Below are 22334 nucleotides of genomic sequence, written 5' to 3'. Positions count from 1 at the left end.
CCACTGATGCTCATGCCTCTGTTGTACAAGGCTTACAAAAAAGTCACAATTTAAATATCTCAAATAAATAATGTTCCATTAGTGATTTATTATTGTTTGTCTCTTGTGTAATGTCATTATTCACTGTTTTTATTTATTTATTTATTTTTTTTTAGTGTAAAAATAATTTTACCTAAGCATGTTTTTGAGCCCTGCTGGTTACAAATGATATAATGACTATATTCATTGATACACACTCTTAAGTGCTGCTTCCTGGAAAGCCCTGGGAGATTTTAATCCATTCATACCTCCTGTGTTTGCAGTAGCAAAAAGCCTCTCTGAGAGTAAGAGCTTGTGTTTATCACAGTAATAATTCAAATGTTTATTTTATTTTATTTTTTTTTTTTTAATTAAGTGTTGGCCAAAGTGTGTTTTGAGGAAATGGATAGGATGGAAGCGCTGATACCGTGTTAAAATGTGTTTTCCTTTTTGCAGAGCTCAGACACTGGGATGGGGGGGGGACTGCCTTGACAGACAGACAGACTTCTTCATCTTGTCCTTCTTTTTGCTGAGCTTATCAGCTGACGTGGCCCCCCCATTGCTACAGAGGATGCAGGGTGAAAAGCCCTGAGCAAGGCTTCAGATTACCCGCTGAAGAAATGTTGGCGTGAACATGAAGATTAAAGCTGCTATTCAAGTCAAGTGAAGCCGTGCATGCACTAACCGGCACCAGAAGGTCCTTTTCCACAATTACATAAATTAGATCAAGTGTGCCCAGTGGATATTTGAGTCTTTGTCACTTAGCTCTAAAAAGCCATGGCTGTAAAGACCTTTAAACAATTTCAAATTGTTTGGCAGGAACAGTGAGATATTTGCCCTGTAGCTTTGACAGTGTGAGGTACAAGTGTTAACAGCCAAAAAATCAAATAACCATTGGCCAAAACCATTGATATGCAAACATACTATAGCTTTTAATCTTTTGGTTTACCATGCCTCTCGTTACACTTGTGTGTACGAGTAGGAGGCCATTTACATGCTGTTTTTTTCCCTTACCCTATACCCTTTATACTGTTTGCTTAACCAACGCTTTCTCTCACTGAATAAATATCAACAAATCTTACCCACTATCTAAAGTAATCCCGATCCCATGATGGTTTTACTAAAGCAACATTGTGTCCATGTCATATGGGTAGGGTTGCTCATCTGTTGTTTAGTGGAAATAGGCACATGCCTGGAATTCACTGGTACTGAGGGACAGTGGGCTCGATTTCCAGTGTGGAATGCATGCTGCGAAAGTGAAATGAGCTTCAACATGAAAACAAAGAGTTCCCATGGGCTGCTTGTGTACTTCGATGATGAGGGATTTTGTGACTTTTTAGAGCTGCTCTTAATGAATGGTAAACTCAGCCTTCGTTTCTCAATCTTCTGTGCCGAGCCTGCCACCATCGTGTCCAACACTGAAGTCAATGACAGCCAGTGGCACACAGTCACGATACGGAGAAACTTTAAGACCACAAGCCTGATCGTGGACAGTGAGATCAAATGGGTGGAGGTGAAGTCCAAACGACGGGATATGACTGTTTTCAGCCATTTGTTCATTGGGGGAATACCTCCGGAATTACGATCTGTGGCGTTACGATTGACATCATCCTTAGTTAAGGATCAGCTGCCTTTCAATGGATGGATAAACGACATAAAGGTCAACAACACGGAGTCTGTAATGATCAACAGTGATGGGGTTTTAAAGGACCTTTGTGGTGCAGCCAACGTGTGCTTGAATGGAGGAGTCTGCAGTTTAATTAACGATGAGCCAACGTGTGACTGCTCCCAGACAGGCTTCACAGGAACGTACTGCAGTGAAGGTAAGAGAACAAATGACTATACATTCTCCTACATTACCATTGTGTCCATTTATAATCAACACAAGGCAATTTTTTGTTTCTACATATACAATAGGAGTTAACATATCTAACATATGTATTTCCTTGTATTAGGTTAAAAGCAAATGTCATGGTCTCCTGATGTTTGCCATTGATCTTTAATTTAGTTGTTTGTAAAGAGTTGAGTCTCCTCCAAGACCTCATTAGCAAAACATGATGGTATTCTCCATCCCCAAAGGGACCTTCTCTATCTATCAAATGGGTCTTTGGGGATTGGTTGACCTATGAAACATCTCCAATGGCTTACCAAATGAAGGAAAGGGAGTCATCGTCTTTAAGTCAAATGTAATAAACACGAGTGACTTCATAGACTTCATTTAAAATAGGAACATTAAAGCCAAAGGTGGGGCTGGCAACTTTTTGAGCTAGAAAGTAATTAGATGACATTCTTTAATCATTTATCAAAAGTTACCATTGACTATAGTGATAATTACCACAAGTTAATTTTGTCTTTTTTGAAGTATATGGTAAGGTTTTGTTTATTCAGACAAGGTTAGGGTCTGAATCAATGTTCAGACTCTAGCATCAAATGGTTATAAAATGCTTTGGTACTTTCCTTATGAGAGAACTCGTAGGGATACATCAAAGCAATCACCGCTGAAGAAGACTGGCAGTTGACAGTCACAACATGTCAGGATATAGACATTTCTTGAAAAACCTTGTTTGAATAATAATAATAATAATAAAAAAAAAACAACATTATCATATAGTGACTATACTGCTTTAAGATGTAGAGCTTTGTTTGAATCATACAGAAAAGGTTATTAACCTATAGTTTTTGAGAATACTGTCCTGTAAAAGGTTTTTGCTATAGCATCAACAGTTGTGCATCTAATTTATTTATTTATTCCACCCACTCGATAACCAAATAAAAGATGATGATAAAGCAGAGGAGGTTAACGGACAGATAATATAAGATTTTGTACGGAAGTACAAATATCACTATCATGACCTAATCTTGCAGTCATAATTTCAGCCTATCCTTTGGCAACACATGCAGTATTATGTTCTCAGTATTCAGAGGATGGTGTTCAGTGCCTCCCAAAGGTGGGGAGCTCACTGTTGTAGTACAATAGAGGGGGTTTGTTGGTCAGATGTCAGTGAGAAGTGGTTTGAGATTATACGTGGTGTTTTTTTCAGTGTATATCTTCACATTCGGATGGAGCTAGTGAATCATTTTAACATACAGACTAATATCATCTAATTTACATTTCATTTTATACGCTCGTGAACCATTGTTCAAGCACGTAAAACTTTGATAAATAATGTGCTCATTAGGCCAACATTTGATAACATACCACTGAAAGATAAAAATATTCCTCTGTAATTGCCTCTTCAATTTGTTATTGAAGCAAATATGAAAAGCCCTAATTAAAATGCCTCTGCTCTGTGCCATGTAGATTGTGTTTTCTTTCTTCTATTATTCAGGTTTTTCTGCTGTACAGAAGGAATGAGATGTCCTTTACCATTGAGCTCTTCTAACATTAGTGAACGATTGTTGTTGTCCTCTGACAGATTTTCTGCAATGATAGCTTTAATTCTTCGTTTATTCAAACTGCTCTATGGCACAGAGGAGTAACGGGCCAAGCTGCAATCCAGGAACCAAGTGCCTGAATAAATCTAGATCCAAAGCTAATCGTAGCAGTAAATATACTTGGACATGCTCCACATTTGGAGCTGTTGTAGTCCACTGTGTAGCGTAGTCCCTAGTTTAATACCAAAACATCCCTATTTTTTAATCGATATTCATTGGTTAGGTACATTAATAACATCAAAACAATATATGTCTGTCAATTATTGGAATAGAAAAAACTATTTACCATTCTGTTTACTGTATATGGTCCAAGCATCTCACTTGGCATCTGGAGATGACCTGAAGTGTTATTTACTCATCGAGAAGACCTTTAGGTGAGAACAAAGCAGTCGTCCCAGTATAACTGAGTGCAATTTGATGATGAATAGATATAGTCTAACAGAACTGAATAATAATAATGAGAATAATAATAATAATAATAAATTCAGTTTTCTAATTTCACAATATCACATATTATCAATGATCACAATCAGGGCCAGCAAGGCCTTTTTTGCTGGTCTAAACACACAAAAAAACTGATTGAGATTTTCAGTTTCATGAAACTATAATTATTTATTCCTACATATCTATATTATTTATTTGTGAGAGTTTATCTTGGTTACACTGCTTCTATTCATGTTATATTTCTTTCCGATCAGATTTTAGCCTCTATATGTTGCCAGGATCAATTTAATCCCCTTAGGGCCTTCAGAATCAGTAGAGAGGGTGGATCTACAACATTAACCTATCATTAGGAATGGAATTATTTATTTAGCCAAACAGATGAGATTTCACATTTGCCCGTTGTCTGTGTGGAAGGTCAGAGCAAAACATGTTCCCGCCATTTGTAGACGACAGCAAAAAAACACAAGAAAGACACGTGTGCAGTGATCTGAACACAATGACTTAAGGAAAGGCAAGATTTTTTTTGGTCTTGGACATACTTGAAGACTTTTCCAGAAATATAGACATCCAGAGGAGAGGTCGGCTAAGCCTGAAGCTGGTAAACTTGATCCAGTCGTAAAGCGTCAACCAGCCACCTCCAAACCACTGCCACTGTTTGGAGTCATGGAGGTTTTCTGAATTTGAGATAACTAATGAAACAGCAATACCACACCCACCAAGAGATGGGTCGATGTAGTGTCAGGGTTTGGAGATATCTTAACCATGTTTTTTGTGTTAGTCTTTACCCTGAGTTGTCAAGTATCTTTACAAGTCACTTTTCGCTCAACGCCCAGCTACCAAATGTACGGCCTAACACTGCTGATCACCCCATTCAGCCCTAATGGAAAAAAAGTTGGCAGTTGGCATGAATGGCTGAACATTATCATTTTTGTCATTGCATCTAGTAGGATTTTATATCTTTTCTAAGTACATTTTATCTACTCAAATTTAAATTACTTTTTAATAAAAAACAGAAAGTGTTAGGATTAGAACTAGTTTCACAACAGTAAAACAGAGCATCAGGACTTGATCTGAGTATTTAGTCATGCAAAATGATCTTAAGAAAGCCACATGGTTAACCATGATGGTGTGGGGAAACGTTTGCTGTTGAAGGCATGCAATGACTGGCTTGTGTTGTGCAACCCAACAGGCCAACTCTAAGCACTGCTAAGTTAAGTAATGTTGGTTTTTAAAGTGAACTTGATTCTTGATTGCAAACTAGCATGTATGGATGTACAGTGGTACAGTATAGTTGAATGGTGAACCCTGTTAATGTCAAAAGCTATTACAATTAATTGAGATTTTCTCACAAACTGTCTTCTAAATGAACATAGATTGGGACATGTATGTGTTTTTGTACATAGTGTACCGTTTTTATACCACTATACATTTTTTAAGTATATTTTTTAAATTAGGACTAGATTTTCAAGGGCATACTCACTTTTCTGATGTACTGTATTTTCTGCAGTTAAACTAAACCAGGTGTCTGCAACCTTTACTCTCAAAGGAGCCATTTTGCCTCATCTCACCTGGATTAAAGTCTTCCTGGAGCCAAAAAAAACACCTTCTCAATGATGACAATACAGTGTATTAAATTCTATACAGTTAAAATGAAATAGAATGCTTGATTTATTTGACTTGATTTTTATTGATCATGTAAATGGCAATTTAAAAACAGTTTAAAATAAAATAAAACAAATTGACATTGAGAAATAAAACAGTATCTTGCATCTTCACATTCTTACGCCTCTCATTTTACATGGACACAATGTCACAAAAAGATTCTTTTTTTAGTTAATGTATTTGGATGGCTACAAAAAGGAACTTGAATTTGATAACACATGATCATGTGATCAACACATGCTAATTGCTCATTTCTTGCCACACATAAAGCATACATATTTAACCGGCACATTGGCGGTTAAATGAATCTGTTCCCACACAATTAAAATCTGTATTTTCTTCCAGAATAGTGTTTTTGTTGGTTCAGTTATCTTACCAGGGATTTAAAACTTAAGTTTAGCCATAGGTGCAGGAAAGTTGATGATCTGTAGATGTTGCAGAAGGTGAAGTAAGAAGGGGGCTGAGTCATTGCACAATGTGATTTATTTTAGGTTAACAAATTGTGATATCTTGATTTTATTTGTCAGTATTCATTAATTGCCTCTGTAAAAAAAAATAAAAATAAACAAAAAACTATTTATTTCCATAGTTTTCTTTTTAAAGCTATGGGGAGCGATTGCATAAGAGTCAAAGAGCCACATTAGGCTCCAGAGCCACAGGTTGCAGACCCCTGAACTAAAGCATTGAGCAGTAAAGAAAGCAGATTGGTTTGATGAAACATTTATTGAGGCACATTGAAAGCAATGGCTGGGTGTCTTACCTTTGAATACATGCCATCAGGATGGATTATGAGAAAACACCAAGATACGTGTGTATGTAAATCTGTATTTTTCGGAGAACTTTGGTTGCGCTATCCATGAAGTTTTTACCTAATGAGTTCAACCAATCAAAACCAGATTTCAGACAGTGTTGATCCATACATAGAAACAGGATTGTCTGATAATAAAACACTCTGTTTTTCTATCACACAGCAGCACAAACAAGTCAAAAGGACCAGGAATAGTTTTAAAAGCACAACAGCTTTTTAGATCTGATGACTTGGCCTCGTAATCCCCTAAATATCAATCCAGCCAAGAACCTGTGAGATGTAGTTCTCCATGGAGGTACTAGTTACCTCACTTTTTAGAAGTCCTGCTGCAAATACGTTAAGGGCAGAAATAACAGAATGCCTTCAGAGGTCTAATGAAGTCCTAGCCTAGACAGTACTCTCTTTTCTGCTATTGGGGTCACCTAGATATCTATGTTCTGAGTGATAGTGTAAAGATAGTGTAACTATCATCACATGATATTTAACCTGTTTTCATACATCTTTGGAATATAGGCAAATATTGACCACTGTAAACAAGCAATTTGGATCTCAGTTATTTCTCTGAAATCAAAGCAGCAGTCGCTCATGAGCTCACATAGAATATAAATTCTGAATTAACCTTTGTGTAGAATCCAAAAAAAAAGGATCTCAAAAGCCCCAACTATGAATCATAAGCATACATATTTTATTATGCAGCCTAATTTTAACTGACAGTGAATAAAAAGTCAGATGTAGGACACATCTTGAATAAAGAACTCATTTTGCTCTTTGTGCAAAGGTGAGCGATTCACAGCAAGAGAAAAAGCAACTTCAAGATGATTTCGGAAAGTTTTTATTGCCACTTCTGAATTAGTTTTAATTAGATTTGTTTATTACTGTGTAAATGTGTAACTAAGTGTTAATAATATTAAGGATATGAATGACATAGATGGTCTGTAATCCCTTCATAAAGATTACTTTAGACATGCTAAGACCGACGTGTTTCTTATTAAAAGCTCATAATAAATTGTGTTTTCCTCAGATTGTTTTCAGGGTCATGCAAGATCTACTTATACTTCAGATAAGTTTTATTTAATACTAAAAATAAAAGGTAAGTTGTGCCCAGATCATGTGCTTTGATTGTGGTTTTAAGCTCCTTTTCCAGCCTGGATGTCGAGAATGTCCAATGTTTTATTTAAAGCAATAAAAGTAACGATTCCAATGATTTCTGTTTAAATAAAAAAAAAGGATTAAAGTTTTACTTGTACTTTATGTGCAGGATTTAGCTTTAAAGTGTACAAGACAGTTAAAAGAAAAACCCCAACAAAAATATGTCCTTTTAAATAATTTAAAACCCATTGTTTCACTTTAATCAGATGAAAGGATAATGTGATTTGCCACAAGACCTGTCAATTCTGTCCTGTCTCACCAAAAGCTTGCACGTCGGATGACCTCTGGCACACACTCTCGAACAAATGAGCACGCACAAACTCAAATCCCTTTGATCGGTTGAAGCAATTATTTAAATGCACTGCTCACTGGTCACTAAATTTTCACATTCTGCTTTTTTGTTTTTCATTAGAAAATAACATGGATGCATTGCACTGTTTCATATTTTATCTTGATAATAATGGACCATGTTTATTTATTTCATTCTACATTATCCAAGCATAATTCACTCAGGGTGAAACAAAAAATGTAGGCCAAACCTAACTTTGGAACATTCATTCTCTTTGTATGGTAAATAAACAATATTGCACTTTAGCTTGTTTTTTTTTTTTTTTTTTTAATTCATTTTTTTATGGTGGACTATAGCTTTCAGTTTTGATTGAAAAAAAAAATAACTAGAAAATGGTTGGAATTTCACAAATGTCACGTGGAGAACAAATAGGCCCCTTGATTGAGCTGCTAAGGCCTGATGATGACACCGCACCAAAATGATTGTAGCCTACTGAGGGTGAAATTGTGTCACACCTCTTTTCACATTTGAGTGATCATGAGCTGTATGTGAAAATGTTAATTCACCCAGTACAACGTCACAGCAGATTAGTGCATATGTATGCAGCGAGCGTAGTTGCTCAAAGGCCTGCACTGTTAATATTTTTTATACATGTATTTGTATTTATAAATGTTTTTCACTGAAAATTGCCGTTTGTTGTTTGCATAGAAATAGGAAATATAATAATGTTGGGAAATGGGATAATTAATTATGGGGACTGTATTCACAACTGTAGAATTTTAAATGAAAGGTCAGGATAACGTTGTAATCAAGTATTACAATTAGTGTGTGCGTCAGTGATTAGAGGGTTGACCCTGATCTGAAGTGACTGAATCATTTTTGTATAATAGTTTAAATTGGTTTAAATAACAGCAGGTTTCTTCAAGCAGATTTATGTTTTGCTAACTCGAGGGTCATGGCTATACTGCTTTCTGCTCTTGGGTTAGTTTACCCGTTAACATCCACCGTCCCAAATACGGGTCAAAATGCATTTTCTCACTGATTTACGCTCTTAAGGGAATTAATGCTTCTCAAATACAGCATTATATCACACGTATCATATGCTGTTTAAAAGCTTAGAATCTTCCGTTTTTTAAACATATAATCCATTCTAAGACACAACCGTCACAGCAAACACATTCAAATATTTTGTCAAAAAATGACGACATAAACAAGCCAGCAGCCTCCTCACCTGTAAAGCAGTGCCATATCTAATTAAATCCATATGTTCCATCAAAAGTGGTCTCAAAATCTTCCTAAGACATTCAAAAGTCCAAATGAATCCCAGCATTTAGTACAAAACACAGTAAAACTGCTGTTAAAAAAAAAAAAAAAAAAAATATATATATATATATATATATATATATATATATATAATCATATTATTCACAGGAAGAAAGCAGCACTTCTTACTTTTTTTTTTTTTTTTTTTTATCTCTGTGTGGCTGACTGTCATTAAAAATCCTCATTCTTAGTTTAAATGGTCTCATGGCTCTACCGGTTTGATCGACACTTCATTTTAGCCAATCCGACTCAATATTATTAAACTACAGGCTATAGTGTCCAACCAGCTTCAGCAACTCTGAAAAGATCGAACTAATGTTTAATCAATAGATTTTTTTTTTTTTTTTTTTGCCGAAATGTTTGCATTTACTCATAAAGCAAACAAGAAGCAAGCATTTAGGTTTTAATGAGTTTGAGTCTAAAAGGATGACTATAGCTGCTTTCTCATTTTGATTGTCTTTTTGATGTCAACAAGATGCTAACAAAAGAATGTGTTTCAGTGGTTGGTGATGAGGATCAGAGCTGTTAGAAGAAAACAAGGAAAGTGGTGTCTGAAATTAGCCTGAATGCTGCTGTGACATTGATACTAAATGGTACAATTATGACGTACAGAACAAACAAGTTCGGATGAACTACGGAGGGGCCCGCGGAACGTCTCCGCGTCAAATAGCATGTACCACGTTCCCGAGAACTCAGTCAAATGACTCGGTTCGACCAAGTACAAAAAGGTCTCTGAGATACACTTGACCTCATTTAATATCCATGTCAAATTACAGCCGGATTCAACGAGCATTAACGGTGGTGTATCATTTGACAAATGGGGCCCCCGTGGCACATACGGATTAATGAGCCCCATTAATATATTGGTTTGTGTCAATGATTCGGTACCACCAACTGTCTCAATATTTGACTCACAAATAAATGAGAAAACAACTTTAATGGAAATTGCTGTAAAAATAGGAGTGGCCCCTAATCAAAATGGTCAAGGCATAATTGTAATATACGTTGAAATACCTTTGAAATGATATATCACACAACTATGTTCCCATAATTTTGGAAATTACCAGTAATGAGAAGTGGGCCCCGTTTAAAAAAAAAAAAAAAAAAAAAAAGGGCTCTGAGCATCTCATCATATTAATTCATAGAGTATTCATACCAAACTGCATTCCGATCTAACGGAGGAGTAGTCATTTGAAAAATGGGGGGCCCAAATTGAAAATTGGGCTATGAGCGTCAATGCGTACACATCCATAGATTATACCTACCTAATTTCAGCCCAATCTGTTCACGAATAACAGAGGAGTAGCGATTGTAGCTAGTGTACACAACAACAAGAAAAACAACAACAAAGTGAGTGGCGTTTTGAGTGAGATAGCCCGGCCTAAAAAAAGGATGCTGAAGACCAGAATTGAGTTAGAAACGTTCCATGTTGTTACAAGTGGGATTAAAAATCCCTGTTAAACTGTGTTTTTGCTAACAATCTGGCACCACTTCGAGTTCATCACAGCAGCTGTGTAGGGTAGCTCCTCAACTTGATGAGTTTTTTGCATAAAGAATTAAGTGAAATCCAGGTTTAGCTATCACATTGGCAGCGTGCCTTTAGTCAGTATAACACATTTGAAGCCAAGTCGTATCTCTAAGGAAATTGCAGCTCAACACAACAATAGTCAAGAGAACGATGCTTGGCAAAGCTGAGAAGCTAATAAACTGACCTGAATTCTGCTTCTCATAAAAGACTTAAACCGGGACTGGTCGGACCCACAGAACATAGTTTAACCGTAGACGAATCTCAACAACCAAGATCGATTTTTACATTGAGAGCTTATATTGAGGATATTTAGGAAAGAGAGAGACTGTGCACCACTAAGGCTCTTATCTTATCCTCTGTCACTGTCTATGATGACAAAGTACAAAACACTGATCAAACCAGCAAGAAATAAGCTGAGCTCAAACAACGTTGACAAGAGCAGGCTGGTGTTGAGTGACTGAGCACGGTTTGCATAGCGAAGGCATTCAGCAGATTGGAAACACCTGAGTGAGTGACAAAAAGGAAGAGAGGCATAGCTGTATACAGCTACCTACACACACACACACACACACACACACATACACACAAACACACACACACACACACACACACACACACACACACACTGAGACAAAGAAAGTAAAACACCGACAAACTGAAGACTAACACAAGCTGACTACCTAGAAACCATGAATGAACTAAATCAGGGGTCTGCAACCTGTGGCTCTTTGACTCTATTGCAATAGCTTTCAAAAATATTGAAATAATTATTTTCTTACAGAGGGCTTTAATGATTAATGATTTTGACACCAAATAAAATCACAATGTAACGATTTGTCACCCTAAAAATAAATCACATTGTGCATTAACTCTACCACCATCCTACGTCGCCTCCTGTGACATCTACAGACCAATAATATTTGTATACCTGTAGCTAACCTTAAGTTTTAAATTCCTGGTAAGATAACTAAATCAACTACGACTATTCTGGAAGTAAATATACATTTGAATTGTGTGGGGACAGATTCATTTAACTGCCAAAATGCTAAGTATGCATATGTAGATATGTGGCCAGAATTAGCAATTAGCATGTGTTGTCTGATATTGTTGATATTCAAGTTATTTTTTGTAGCCCTTCAAATACATTATCTAAGAAAAATACTCTTTACATAACATTATCCAATATAATTTTAACTGTAAAGAATATGACCCTATGTTGTCTTCATTAAAAAGGTATTTTTTTAAGCTCTGGAAGGACTTTAATCTATGTGAGATGCAATCTTTTTAAGACAGTAATGCATGTATATCAGGATACTAAACAATACGCTATACATCGCAATTTAGCACGATATCAACAATTACAAATTTCGCTTTTACAATTTATTTAATTGACAAGTAAATGCTAACTAACTAATTCCAGTAACAATATAAAAAAACAAGTAATATGTTTATCAAACTGTTAAGTCTGTGTAAAGCAGAAATACATTTGTGTTATGAGTTTCACACCACAGAAACCAAATTTAAAAGATTAAAAAAAGTTGCTAAGTATATAAAATTAGGTCTCAAAATCACGGAGAAAAAAAAAAACCCAGCACTTCTCTCTGCTCTGAGACACTGGGGGTGTGGCGCTGGAACCACGCCCATGCACGGGAAGGGTACCGCCTCCGTGTATTAACCCTAACACTGAGAGCAGTGTGAAAGACCAAAAAACTTAGAAAAAATTCAAAATGAGGTGTCATCCGCAAGGTCTTCTCTGCCCGAATCCGAATATGTGCATCTCTCCCGGGTAGAGTCAGAGCTGCGCCCACTAGAGGCTTAAAACAAAATTGCGGTGCAAAAAAAGTGCTAATTTCATTGAAAATGTGGCACCAGCGGACGCGTTTTATTCCTCGTTTGACTTTTGTGGTGTTGAAGTGTTTTTATTGATAATATACTTAAGAGGAAACATATCTTTAAATCTTGGTAATATATACAATAGAATGCATTGAATAACATTAAACAAAAATCAGAGTATATGTCTATTTTTATTGGCGATGGATATCTTAGCAGTTCACAAACTTCTTCCTGTTTTTTTGAAGAATAATTGCAACAAAAATTCAACACAATGGTAAAAAGGCAACACACTGACTATTCTTCTTTCAAACATATTTTAAGCTTTATTTTAGAAGATGCAGAATTTTTCATACGCAAAGACATTTGGTACCACTATGTGACGTATTATGGTAGTAAATCAAGTAATCACATTGGGAAAAAAAAACACGTAAACTTAAACATTTCCATGATGGTCTGTTCCCTGAGTGACGAACCAAAAAGAAACCTGCAGTGCATCTTGGGGCTCTAAATGGCTCCGACAAATCGTTTCCAACCTATGTTGTTCAGGCAAATGAAAAAAAACTATCTTTTATAGGCATCGGTTTCCCTGCAAACACTTCATTTAAATATTCACTCGCTTTTTCCATGTTCACAAATATGAGTAGAATGCGGTTGGAAGATGATTCTTTCCTTTCGGGCATGTCTGTCATTGTGAGCACGAACCATGTGATCACACACTGTGTCTCAGAACATGCCATTCCGTCGAGAGACCTCGTGCAGCAGCTCCCAAACAAAAGCTGATTAATAGTATACTGCTGTCTCCGGGTCCAAAGACAGATATTAGGATCAAAAGATTAAAGGGATTTTCCCGGAGGATTTTTGCCTTGTTTAAATACTTTTGTTCCTGACTGTCAACGGGTGTTTGTGAAAAGTCTTTGACACCAAAACTTCTCCTTTAACAGGATTCGTCCCTCAGCACAAATAAACACATCCCAACAACATGGACACGTGCACAATCATGCTTATAATAAACCCAACGGTGAGGGACATTAATCCCAGCAAAGTGTGTGATGAGCACATACACAGCCTTCAGTACATATAGAAAATAATTCATTTTTTTATTATTATTACTTTTAAATAATATCAATTATAATTATCTTTATGTAATTGATAACTACAATTATGATGTAAAGAAATATTACAATTATGTTGTTGTAATTTAAAAAATATGTAGTAATCGAAATTAAGTTGTAATTGAGTTTAGACAATTGACTTTTACTTTCTATAAAGAACTGTTAAGTATGATTTAATGCAAAACCATGGGGAACCATGTTACAGTTCTATATGCAGTTCCACACATGTGTAGATAGCAATTAGTAAATGTGTTTCATATCAAGCTTTTCCAAATTTACCATTAAAAAAAAAACAATAATAATAAATTGAGGGCTATACTAACACAAAAAAGCTGACGCCCACACCAAACATATCAAAACTTAGTTTTAATTGATTAGGTAGCCTAACAAGGAAACAAATAGATAGATATATGGTTTTAGTGTAATTTACAGCTGTTTAGGAGCCGTTATCATAATAGATGCTAACAGAAAGCTAACACAAGAGGAAGGTTCACTTTTATTAGGTTATTTATGTCAGGCTCAGTAAATGTGATTCATTGAGAACTTAATTGTAATTGACTTTCTGAGGATAAAAAATGATTTCATTGTATTTGGAGAAAATGCTGGTCACTGTAATTGTAATTCAACATGGGTAATTGGAAACCATGTAATTGACCTCAACCCTGATGTCCATATTAGAAGGTGAATCGTTTTCTCCATGTGCTATTGTGAAAGAGAATTAATTGATATCTTAAAAGATACACAGATAAACAAATGCAAAAAATTAAAAAAAACCCCTTATGATTCATTCTATTAAAGATATTCTAGATAGATCATAAGTTTACTTTATTGTTGGGGCTTTGGCGTCATCATTCTTGAGTGTTGGCTGAATATGTGAAAAAACAAGTCAAATGCTAACTAATTTAAAAGCTGTTGTGCTAATTACGGAACCAAAACAAATCAGCTTTCAGAAACGATTTCTGTGAGTCATAATTAGAGTAGTGTGGAAATACTGCAGAGAATAACTGTGCGCTAGCTGACGACTACACTCATAATCAATAACAGAAAAAAGAAAACTAAACTAAATTGCCTTCTATAAACAATGAATTTGTGAAATGCATCAACAAAAGGGACGTATCTGTCGATTTAGATGATTGTTCTATATCCCTTCTAATGTTTAGAGTGAAAATAAATAAGAATTGAATCAAGGCAGGTAGTATTGATACTATCTGACAACAATAACAGTTTCATTTGTGATCATTTATAGTACTGTTGGCTAAAGAGACTCTTTATAGTTGTTAAATGTCATTTTTGGGAGTTTTAGCTCGACATCCTTAAGCAACAGTCATTTGAGAAATCTGACTTCTCCAAAATCTACTTGTTTTCCTTCAGAACAAAGCATTGAGTAGATTATAAACACCCTGATAATAGTGGATGTCCCTGCTTATGAAACTGACTGTTTTACATTGATTTCCTAATTCCTCCAGCAGGCCAAACACATTAACATCACACAAAAAAAAGATTGACTCCACATCTGTAACACTATCCTAGATATCATCAATCCTAGGATTAAGGTTATTAGAACTTCTATATACAGCAAGCTGGTCTGATTATCCTCAAGTATTATTTCTACCAACAAGACGTAAAAGAAAGTAGACGTCTTGTGCACATCTGCTCCCACAATCCCTCTTGTCTGGTCTGGCTCCTTGGAAATCACTGGATTGGACTCTTTGTCCACACACCATCTGTCCAGAATCTCTCATAGGCTGCTTAATAACATTAACTAAACCACCACCAACGCTTGTGTTTATTTAATTCGAAATAATACAAAAATCTGTGTGTGGGCATCCCTTTTAATAGGATCTTTTGATGGTGGAAGGAGGTCTATTGCTTCATTCAGGAAGATGTTTGCAGATGCACTTGCTTGCAGTTATCGTGTTCTTCCCGAGTATGCATAGATTATTTTTCTCAGTGTGTATTAATTTCCTCCCACAATCACAACATGTGTCTAAGTTTGCGGTTGTGTTGTGTGTTATTATGAATGGATCATAAAAATGAGTGTTTACCAGCTTGATCAGGTGACGACTGTCTTGCTTTTGACAAGAAATGCAGGAAAATAAGTGCAAAATAGTTCAGCATTCCACTTAATGATAACTAATGGTGGAGTCTTCACTTATTGGCTAATGGCTAATAGTGGCTAATATTGTACATTGATGAGACATTGTGTATTTGGGTAGACAGATCAATAGATAGATAGCTGTTTATTGTCATTGTACAAAGTCATACAACAAAATTTGTAGCAGCTTGGAATGGTTACGACATAAATAAACAGAATAACAATATAATATTAATAAATTAAAAGCCCACAAATGTCTACTTAAAAACAAGTTAAAAGCATATATATATATATATATATATATATATATAAAGGTAAAATACAATGACCCTTTCCCTGAGTCATATGAGAAATGAAAGAAATAAGAAAAAATGTTTATTTTTGTGTTGATACTGTAGGTGTTTGTTGTTTTGCTGTTCATAGATATTAATTGAAATGTTAAACATGTTATTTTGGCTAGTCAATACTATATTTTTATTATATTTTCTGATACTCATCTGTAAGGGTAGATGGCCTTTTGAAAACAAATTAAAAAGTGTGGACACCGCTGTAAAGAAAAAAAAAAAAGATTTCCTTCACTAGTTGTGTTTTCATTACCCTTGGAAATTTGCAACATCTAAATAGTGCAATAAAAAGTGGTAATGGAAACACCTGAATTTCTAAAAAAACACTCAAATATCCCTAAAAAGTTTTGACGCTTTCAGAGAAGGAATTCAGAGGTTTTGATATTGTAATGTGTCGCAAAAGCGCTATGGAAACACTTTTTCCGCAAATACACGTCACAGGACCGCTGAAAACAGAAGAGGAGACCGGGACATTTCTTTGCATCATACTTTAAAATTATTACTGCCACATTAGACGTGAAACAACAAAGGAATACGGAGTGTTATAAGGAATGTTTGGAGCATCCGTCTTTCTGCAGCGAAGTCTTGCGGGATGAGATTTCACGGGAGTTACGAGGCTTCTTCCCAAAACAACGTTCAATAGAAACAAATGTCGCTTTTATTTTGCGAAAATCTGTCATGGAAACCCAGCAACTGTTTACAAACCCAAATCTTGGCAGACTTTCAACGTAGTGTCTGGAGACCCGGACCTGGACCCCAGACAAACCAGACTGTAGTTCCGACACTTCCTGTGCGCATGTGCAGTTCCGACACTTCCTGTGCGCATGTGCAGTTCCGTCACTGCCGGATATTTTCTACATAAGTTCGCGTAATGTGCTTATGTTAGAGTGGTCTAAGGATTCTTCCTTCCATTGGCATGGGTTCAAATCCCACTTTTTACTTATATCTTTTTTTCATTTTTACACATTTAACACGGCAAATTCCACCTTTAAAAATACATATGTGAAAAAAAAAACATTTTAGGGTATTTCCTGGGTTAGGGTTAGGGCTATAGCTAGAAGAGGATGGGTCCGGCAGCAGTGTTGGGAATGTTACTTTAAAAAATTACTTAGTTATAGTTACTCACTACTTGATCCTAAAAGTAACTGATTTAGTAATTGAATTACTCTATAATAAAAGTAACTCATTACCAAGGGAAGTAACTATTTGCGTTACTGTTAACAAAAAGTTGCTATATGTCAAAGAATTCAGATTGTTTAGATGCGTGTGTCGTGAGGTGCTTCATTAAATTTGAGTTGCGTACAACGGATGTCGACAGTCTTCACTCCTGGGTATAATGTACACTTCACATGCACGTTCTTGCCTTTGACTACAGTTAATTTAAAGTAGCGCTTGTATCGCCACTTTTAAAAATGCCAACTTTTCATTGGACTGCTCCACGCTCGTCATCTGTGCTGCTTCATCCAATCTGTGTGGCGTGTGTACTGGCACATGTGTAAAAACACTGGCTCTGATTGGCTACCATGAAACATGATGCCGCCTAAGCCAATCATGATAGCTCACCTTGTTTTTAACCCACCTCCTCACTACAGCTGCGTATGAAGTCATTCATATTCATATTCAACCAATGCATGTAAGGCACCGCATTTAACGTTCAGGCTTACTGCGCATGCGCACAGGAAGTACCAGAACTATAGTCAGGTTTGTCTGGGGTCCGAGGCCGGAACTATACTGTAGCAACAAACTTCTTTTTATGTCTTGTAATTGTTTTGTATTTACAAAAAAAAATAATAATAATATTGAATAGTGCGAGCAGTTGTTAGATAAATTTCTCTAGTCTATTAAAAGTTCATGAAAACTCATGAGCACAGTGATTTACTAAAAGGTGCCTTGTCTTGTGGAAGTTACTTAAGGCGCCACTGGTCAGAAAAGCTGTGGCGAGCAGAAATTAGCAAGAGTAGAAACATCCTGAGCTCTGGGAGCTATCAGTTTCCATCACAGCGGCAGCCTCGTTTCCTCCCTCGCCACTTGGTTACTGCTGTTTGAGACAAATAATGATAATGGAGGAGATGCCACTCACACTCCTCTATAGAAAGATGCTTTAAGTTCAGGCTGTGATATAAAATATGTGCTCTCACTGATCGCTCATTACTCTTGATTCCGTCCGGATTGTAATTTAACAACAAATCGATCCTCTGGTAGCTCTGACCTTTGCTTTAAGGCTTTTACATTTTCCCCTAAAGTGCCTGTGCACCAAGGGATTTCAGAAGAGCCTTCCTGCTTCTATATATCATAATCTGCAGCTGGTAATAGATATCCTACTGTCTGTTGTTTTCTGTAAATTTATGTTTCTCTGAATTTATAGCGATGGTATTACAACCCCTTGAATGGCAATCGTAAAGCAAACTTTTAGAAAAAGATGTACACTTATTGGAATACACTGAGGATTTTACACTTTGAAGTTACTGGTTATCAGAAATAAGTTATTTCACTTTTTTACAAAACGGCCTTGCCTTGATCTGTTCTGACACATTTAGTTCTTTATTTTTAAAATTGTAATCTATAAAACTACTGTCACAGTGTAGTGAAAAAAAAAATAACCTCACATATGTAATCTTCACCACAAAATCCATAATTATACCCTGCTTAAACAATCAATCAGTTTATCTCTGATCTCACACTGTTAAATCAGCTAAATAATTTGTTAATGTTTTAAATATTTGAAAGCAAAGAGCCAGCGGGCTTTCCTCAGGCTTTTTTTTTTTTTTTGAAGTTCTTTGCCATTGAATTCTTGGAAAAACTTTTTAAGTATTCATATTTAAATTTGCAGTTGACCTATTTTATTATTATTTTTTTTTTTCTTTCTCAAAAATCTGCAGCTGTTTAAAATTTAATTTAACTGCATTAATTAAAGAGTATGACGCTTTATAGATCTACTATGTGTTTTACCTCTTTGTTAAATTGCACTGATAGCACAATGAACATATTTTTGGATTTTCCCATTTGAGTAGTTTTACATTTCTAATGACATTTCATCAGATAATGTTGTTTTTATAATTGTCTGTTTGGCTTGAATCTTTGAAGTATAGTTGGATGTTGTTGGGATGGGCATGTGCAATTCCCTTGTACCTGTGCATGGGCAATACAATTATTATATACTATAAATTATAATTAGACATTGTGGCATTAACAAACAAAGCTTCAGATAGACTTTAAATATTTTTTTAAAGTGTATAAAAAAACCAATAACATTGTTATTGCGCAGCTTTCAGATACAATTTTGAACATCGCTTTATCCATTTCACTGCTTTGTGTGAAGTGTGAAATTGTTATTAATAATATAAAAGCAGGACGTAAGACACAAAAGCAAAATTCAAACAAACCTGAAAAAGTGCAGATCTGACAACATTAAGAAGAGAGTTGGAAGGGTTGATTCAGGGAGACAGCGGCGTCTAAAACTTGTCAAATGACAGAGAAAAATGAATTACATCTACTGCTGGATGTTGTGTGGAGTGGATGTGACACCGGCTTCTTTATATGAAACATTGCATCACCCTGGATTGCTCCTCTGCTATCCTCTACCAATGTCTGATTCCAGACTCACTGCAGGACGGATGGGCCTTAATGACATTTAGTCTTGCTGATGCTGTGTAATACTCTCCGTGAAGTGAGTTTATACTTTTTTTTTATTTATTTTTTTCATGGTTTGTCAGTCTGGGTTTAATCACTTGTCAGACATTTGAGCTTGTAGTGGTCAAGAATACATCAAGGTGTCAGAATTGTTGACGGTCAGAAAATCATGGACGTGCTCAATCATTTTTATTGTTACTTTGGTTGTTGTGTACCAGCTGTTTCATTTTCAATGCATTGCAATGTGATTAGTCTTCTGTGCGCCAGTGTGCACGACGTCCATGATCACCGACGTTTGACTGGCAGAAATGCAGATTGTCTGATAGACAGTAGAGTGCATTTTAGTGTAGTGTTACCAACACAATAGTACTGGGATCACTTTGTCAAGAGGATTAAATGGATTTACGTTGTTGGATTAGAATGTTACCAGCTGGGTGCATTTGTGAAGGAAACAGTGTGTGTATGTGTGTGTGTGTGTGTGTGTGTGTGCGTGTGTGTGGGAGGGTATGTGTGAGAGTGAGGATGGGGAGGTTTGTTTTAATGGTAGCAGTCAGGTGATATTGCTGTTAAAGAAAATCCTCTTTGCTTTCTGAAGACCAGCAGATGAAACCTCGTTTAGCTTTGGCCCCCGCTGAAGGTTTGCTCGAATTTTGATTTGTGAGATTTGCTCTTCCACTGCTGGATACAATTTGCATAAAAGGTTGCACTGTAATCCTTCATCAAATCACATTCAGGCAGCAGCTAGATATCACTACTACTTTATCATGCCACAATTACAAATCCAATGCCTCTGTTTACGTCCAGTCGTTCCCCTGAGGGTTTCACTGTCACATCGGAATATTGTGCTGGGATCAGCTTTAATAAAAAGGATAATAAACGCAGCACGTCTCTCGGGCTGTGCTTAAACAACAGGAATAATTGATAATTGTCTGATGAAAATGGATTTAAATGGTGTTTTGATTACAAGCGCTTAGAGGAAGGGAATTATAATCGTAGAGTGTTAATTACAGAATAACCTTATACACAACCCTATATCTATGTTAAAAGGCTCCTCCTGCACGGGTCATTCTGCATTAAAATGTCATGTGATGAACAACACTATACACACACAAACACACAGTTCAGTGGTTTATTTACTGTACCAAAAAAAAAAAAAAAAAGCGATGAGTCAGCATTAGTGTTTGGAGGGTCTTGGCATCAGCAAATACTCTGGTGTAGTCTTTCACTTTGCCCATTTGTTCATTTTTCTCTTTACTGCTGACAGCTCCATGCTTGCTTTGTCTGAATGCTTTTTCAGCTTCGTGCTTTTCATCATCAAACTGATGTTTTTTCTTTTTTTTTTTTTTTTTTTTTAACAAAGTGCATGCTGGGATATGTTTGACTATCGTCTCATTTATCTAAATGTCCTTTTCTGTTTTGAGGGTGAAAAGACGCGGGCACGACGTGTCGCTCAGAATTCAGATAATGAAATCTAAATGCAGGTTTTGTTTCAACATTTGTTTGTGTATCCACACCTCAGTCTAGAGGCGCTTGGATAAATGAGACCCTACTGTGACTCATATTGTGTAAATAAAAGGAAACTTCTATTTAGAAGGATATCCAAGCAAATTGGGTGAATTTGGCGTTGCCATGTTAACCACAAAGGTTTGTCTATATAAACTATACGTAATTGGATTGGTTCAGTGCATGGGGTCTGATTTGGAGGGGCATCCAGAGGTAATGGTAAGTGTTGGCTCCAACAAAAGCTTGAAATCTGGGCAAGAATCCATATTCCAGAGGTAGGAGTGTTTTTTTTTTGTCACGGAGCTTCTGTCCAATATTAACTGCATGGCCTTATTATTTATTGATTTGGATAAATGTAAGTTGGAATATGCATGTGTATTTTTTTCTTTATTGAATTTTGGTAATTTGTAGCATAAATACATCCGGTGAATAGACAACTGCGGACTGACCATGTGTTTCCCTTCTGTAGGCAGCGTCTAACCTGTTAATAATCATTGTTCATTTTAATATATCTGCATGTTTGTGCTCACACTCCTCTCCTGTCAAACCATTGACTTTTCCTTGCTAACACACACATTCTTCCTGTTATTTCCAAACCAACATGTACTTTTGCCTTGGGTCACCACAATTTTTACCTCACAGTTTCAACACCTTCACATCTCCTTGAGTCTTATTCTGTTTTTTATTTTTTTGTTTTGCTTTGACAGTATGTTGTTCACTGGTCCAGTGCCTTAGGTATATTATGGCAACATCACAGGAATGAATGTTATTGTTCAGCCCCACAATATCTCACTTTTCACACTGAAGCTTTAGAGGCTTTCATCACCACCATCTCTAATTGTTTAGGTGATTTTATCTTGTTGCGCATTGATTCATGTAGAGCAGATTTAGGTTGAGTTATTCAGTGATAACGTAAATATGTTGATAACTAAAAGGAAAGTCATCCTAATATACTTTCATGAATCTATATCCCATAGGAAGATGTTTTGATTCGTCATTACCATCTTATGATCAATAATGGTTCCTAAATGTTACACTTTGATGTGAGTTGTATCTGTTGCCAACAGACTTGCTAACAAATTTTTGAAGGTTATAATTCAACGAATAAACATTCAGAGAAAAGGTGTTTCAAATCTGTCCTGTATTTCAGGTCAGGGTTAA

General features: G+C 36.1%; 1 protein-coding gene across 28 annotated transcripts in view; it reads left to right on the top strand.

The window, feature by feature from the left end:
- Window positions 1-22334, top strand: part of LOC114476328 (neurexin-1a-like) — a 294357-nt gene that overhangs the window by 892 nt on the left and 271131 nt on the right. For 27 of the 28 annotated variants that reach the window (XM_028467736.1, XM_028467735.1, XM_028467721.1 and 24 more), the window contains exon 2: window positions 475-1841. In XM_028467736.1, coding sequence (XP_028323537.1) covers window positions 1127-1841 — 715 coding nt within the window. In that variant the 5' untranslated portion in view covers window positions 475-1126. Of the gene's footprint in view, window positions 1-474; window positions 1842-22334 lie in introns of those variants that run through there. The other variant, XM_028467719.1, reaches the window with a different exon arrangement.

The sequence above is a fragment of the Gouania willdenowi genome, chromosome 15 (assembly GCF_900634775.1).
Source record: "Gouania willdenowi chromosome 15, fGouWil2.1, whole genome shotgun sequence".
Taxonomy (NCBI): Eukaryota; Metazoa; Chordata; class Actinopteri; order Blenniiformes; family Gobiesocidae; genus Gouania; species Gouania willdenowi.
This window is presented reverse-complemented; position numbering and strand designations above follow the sequence as displayed.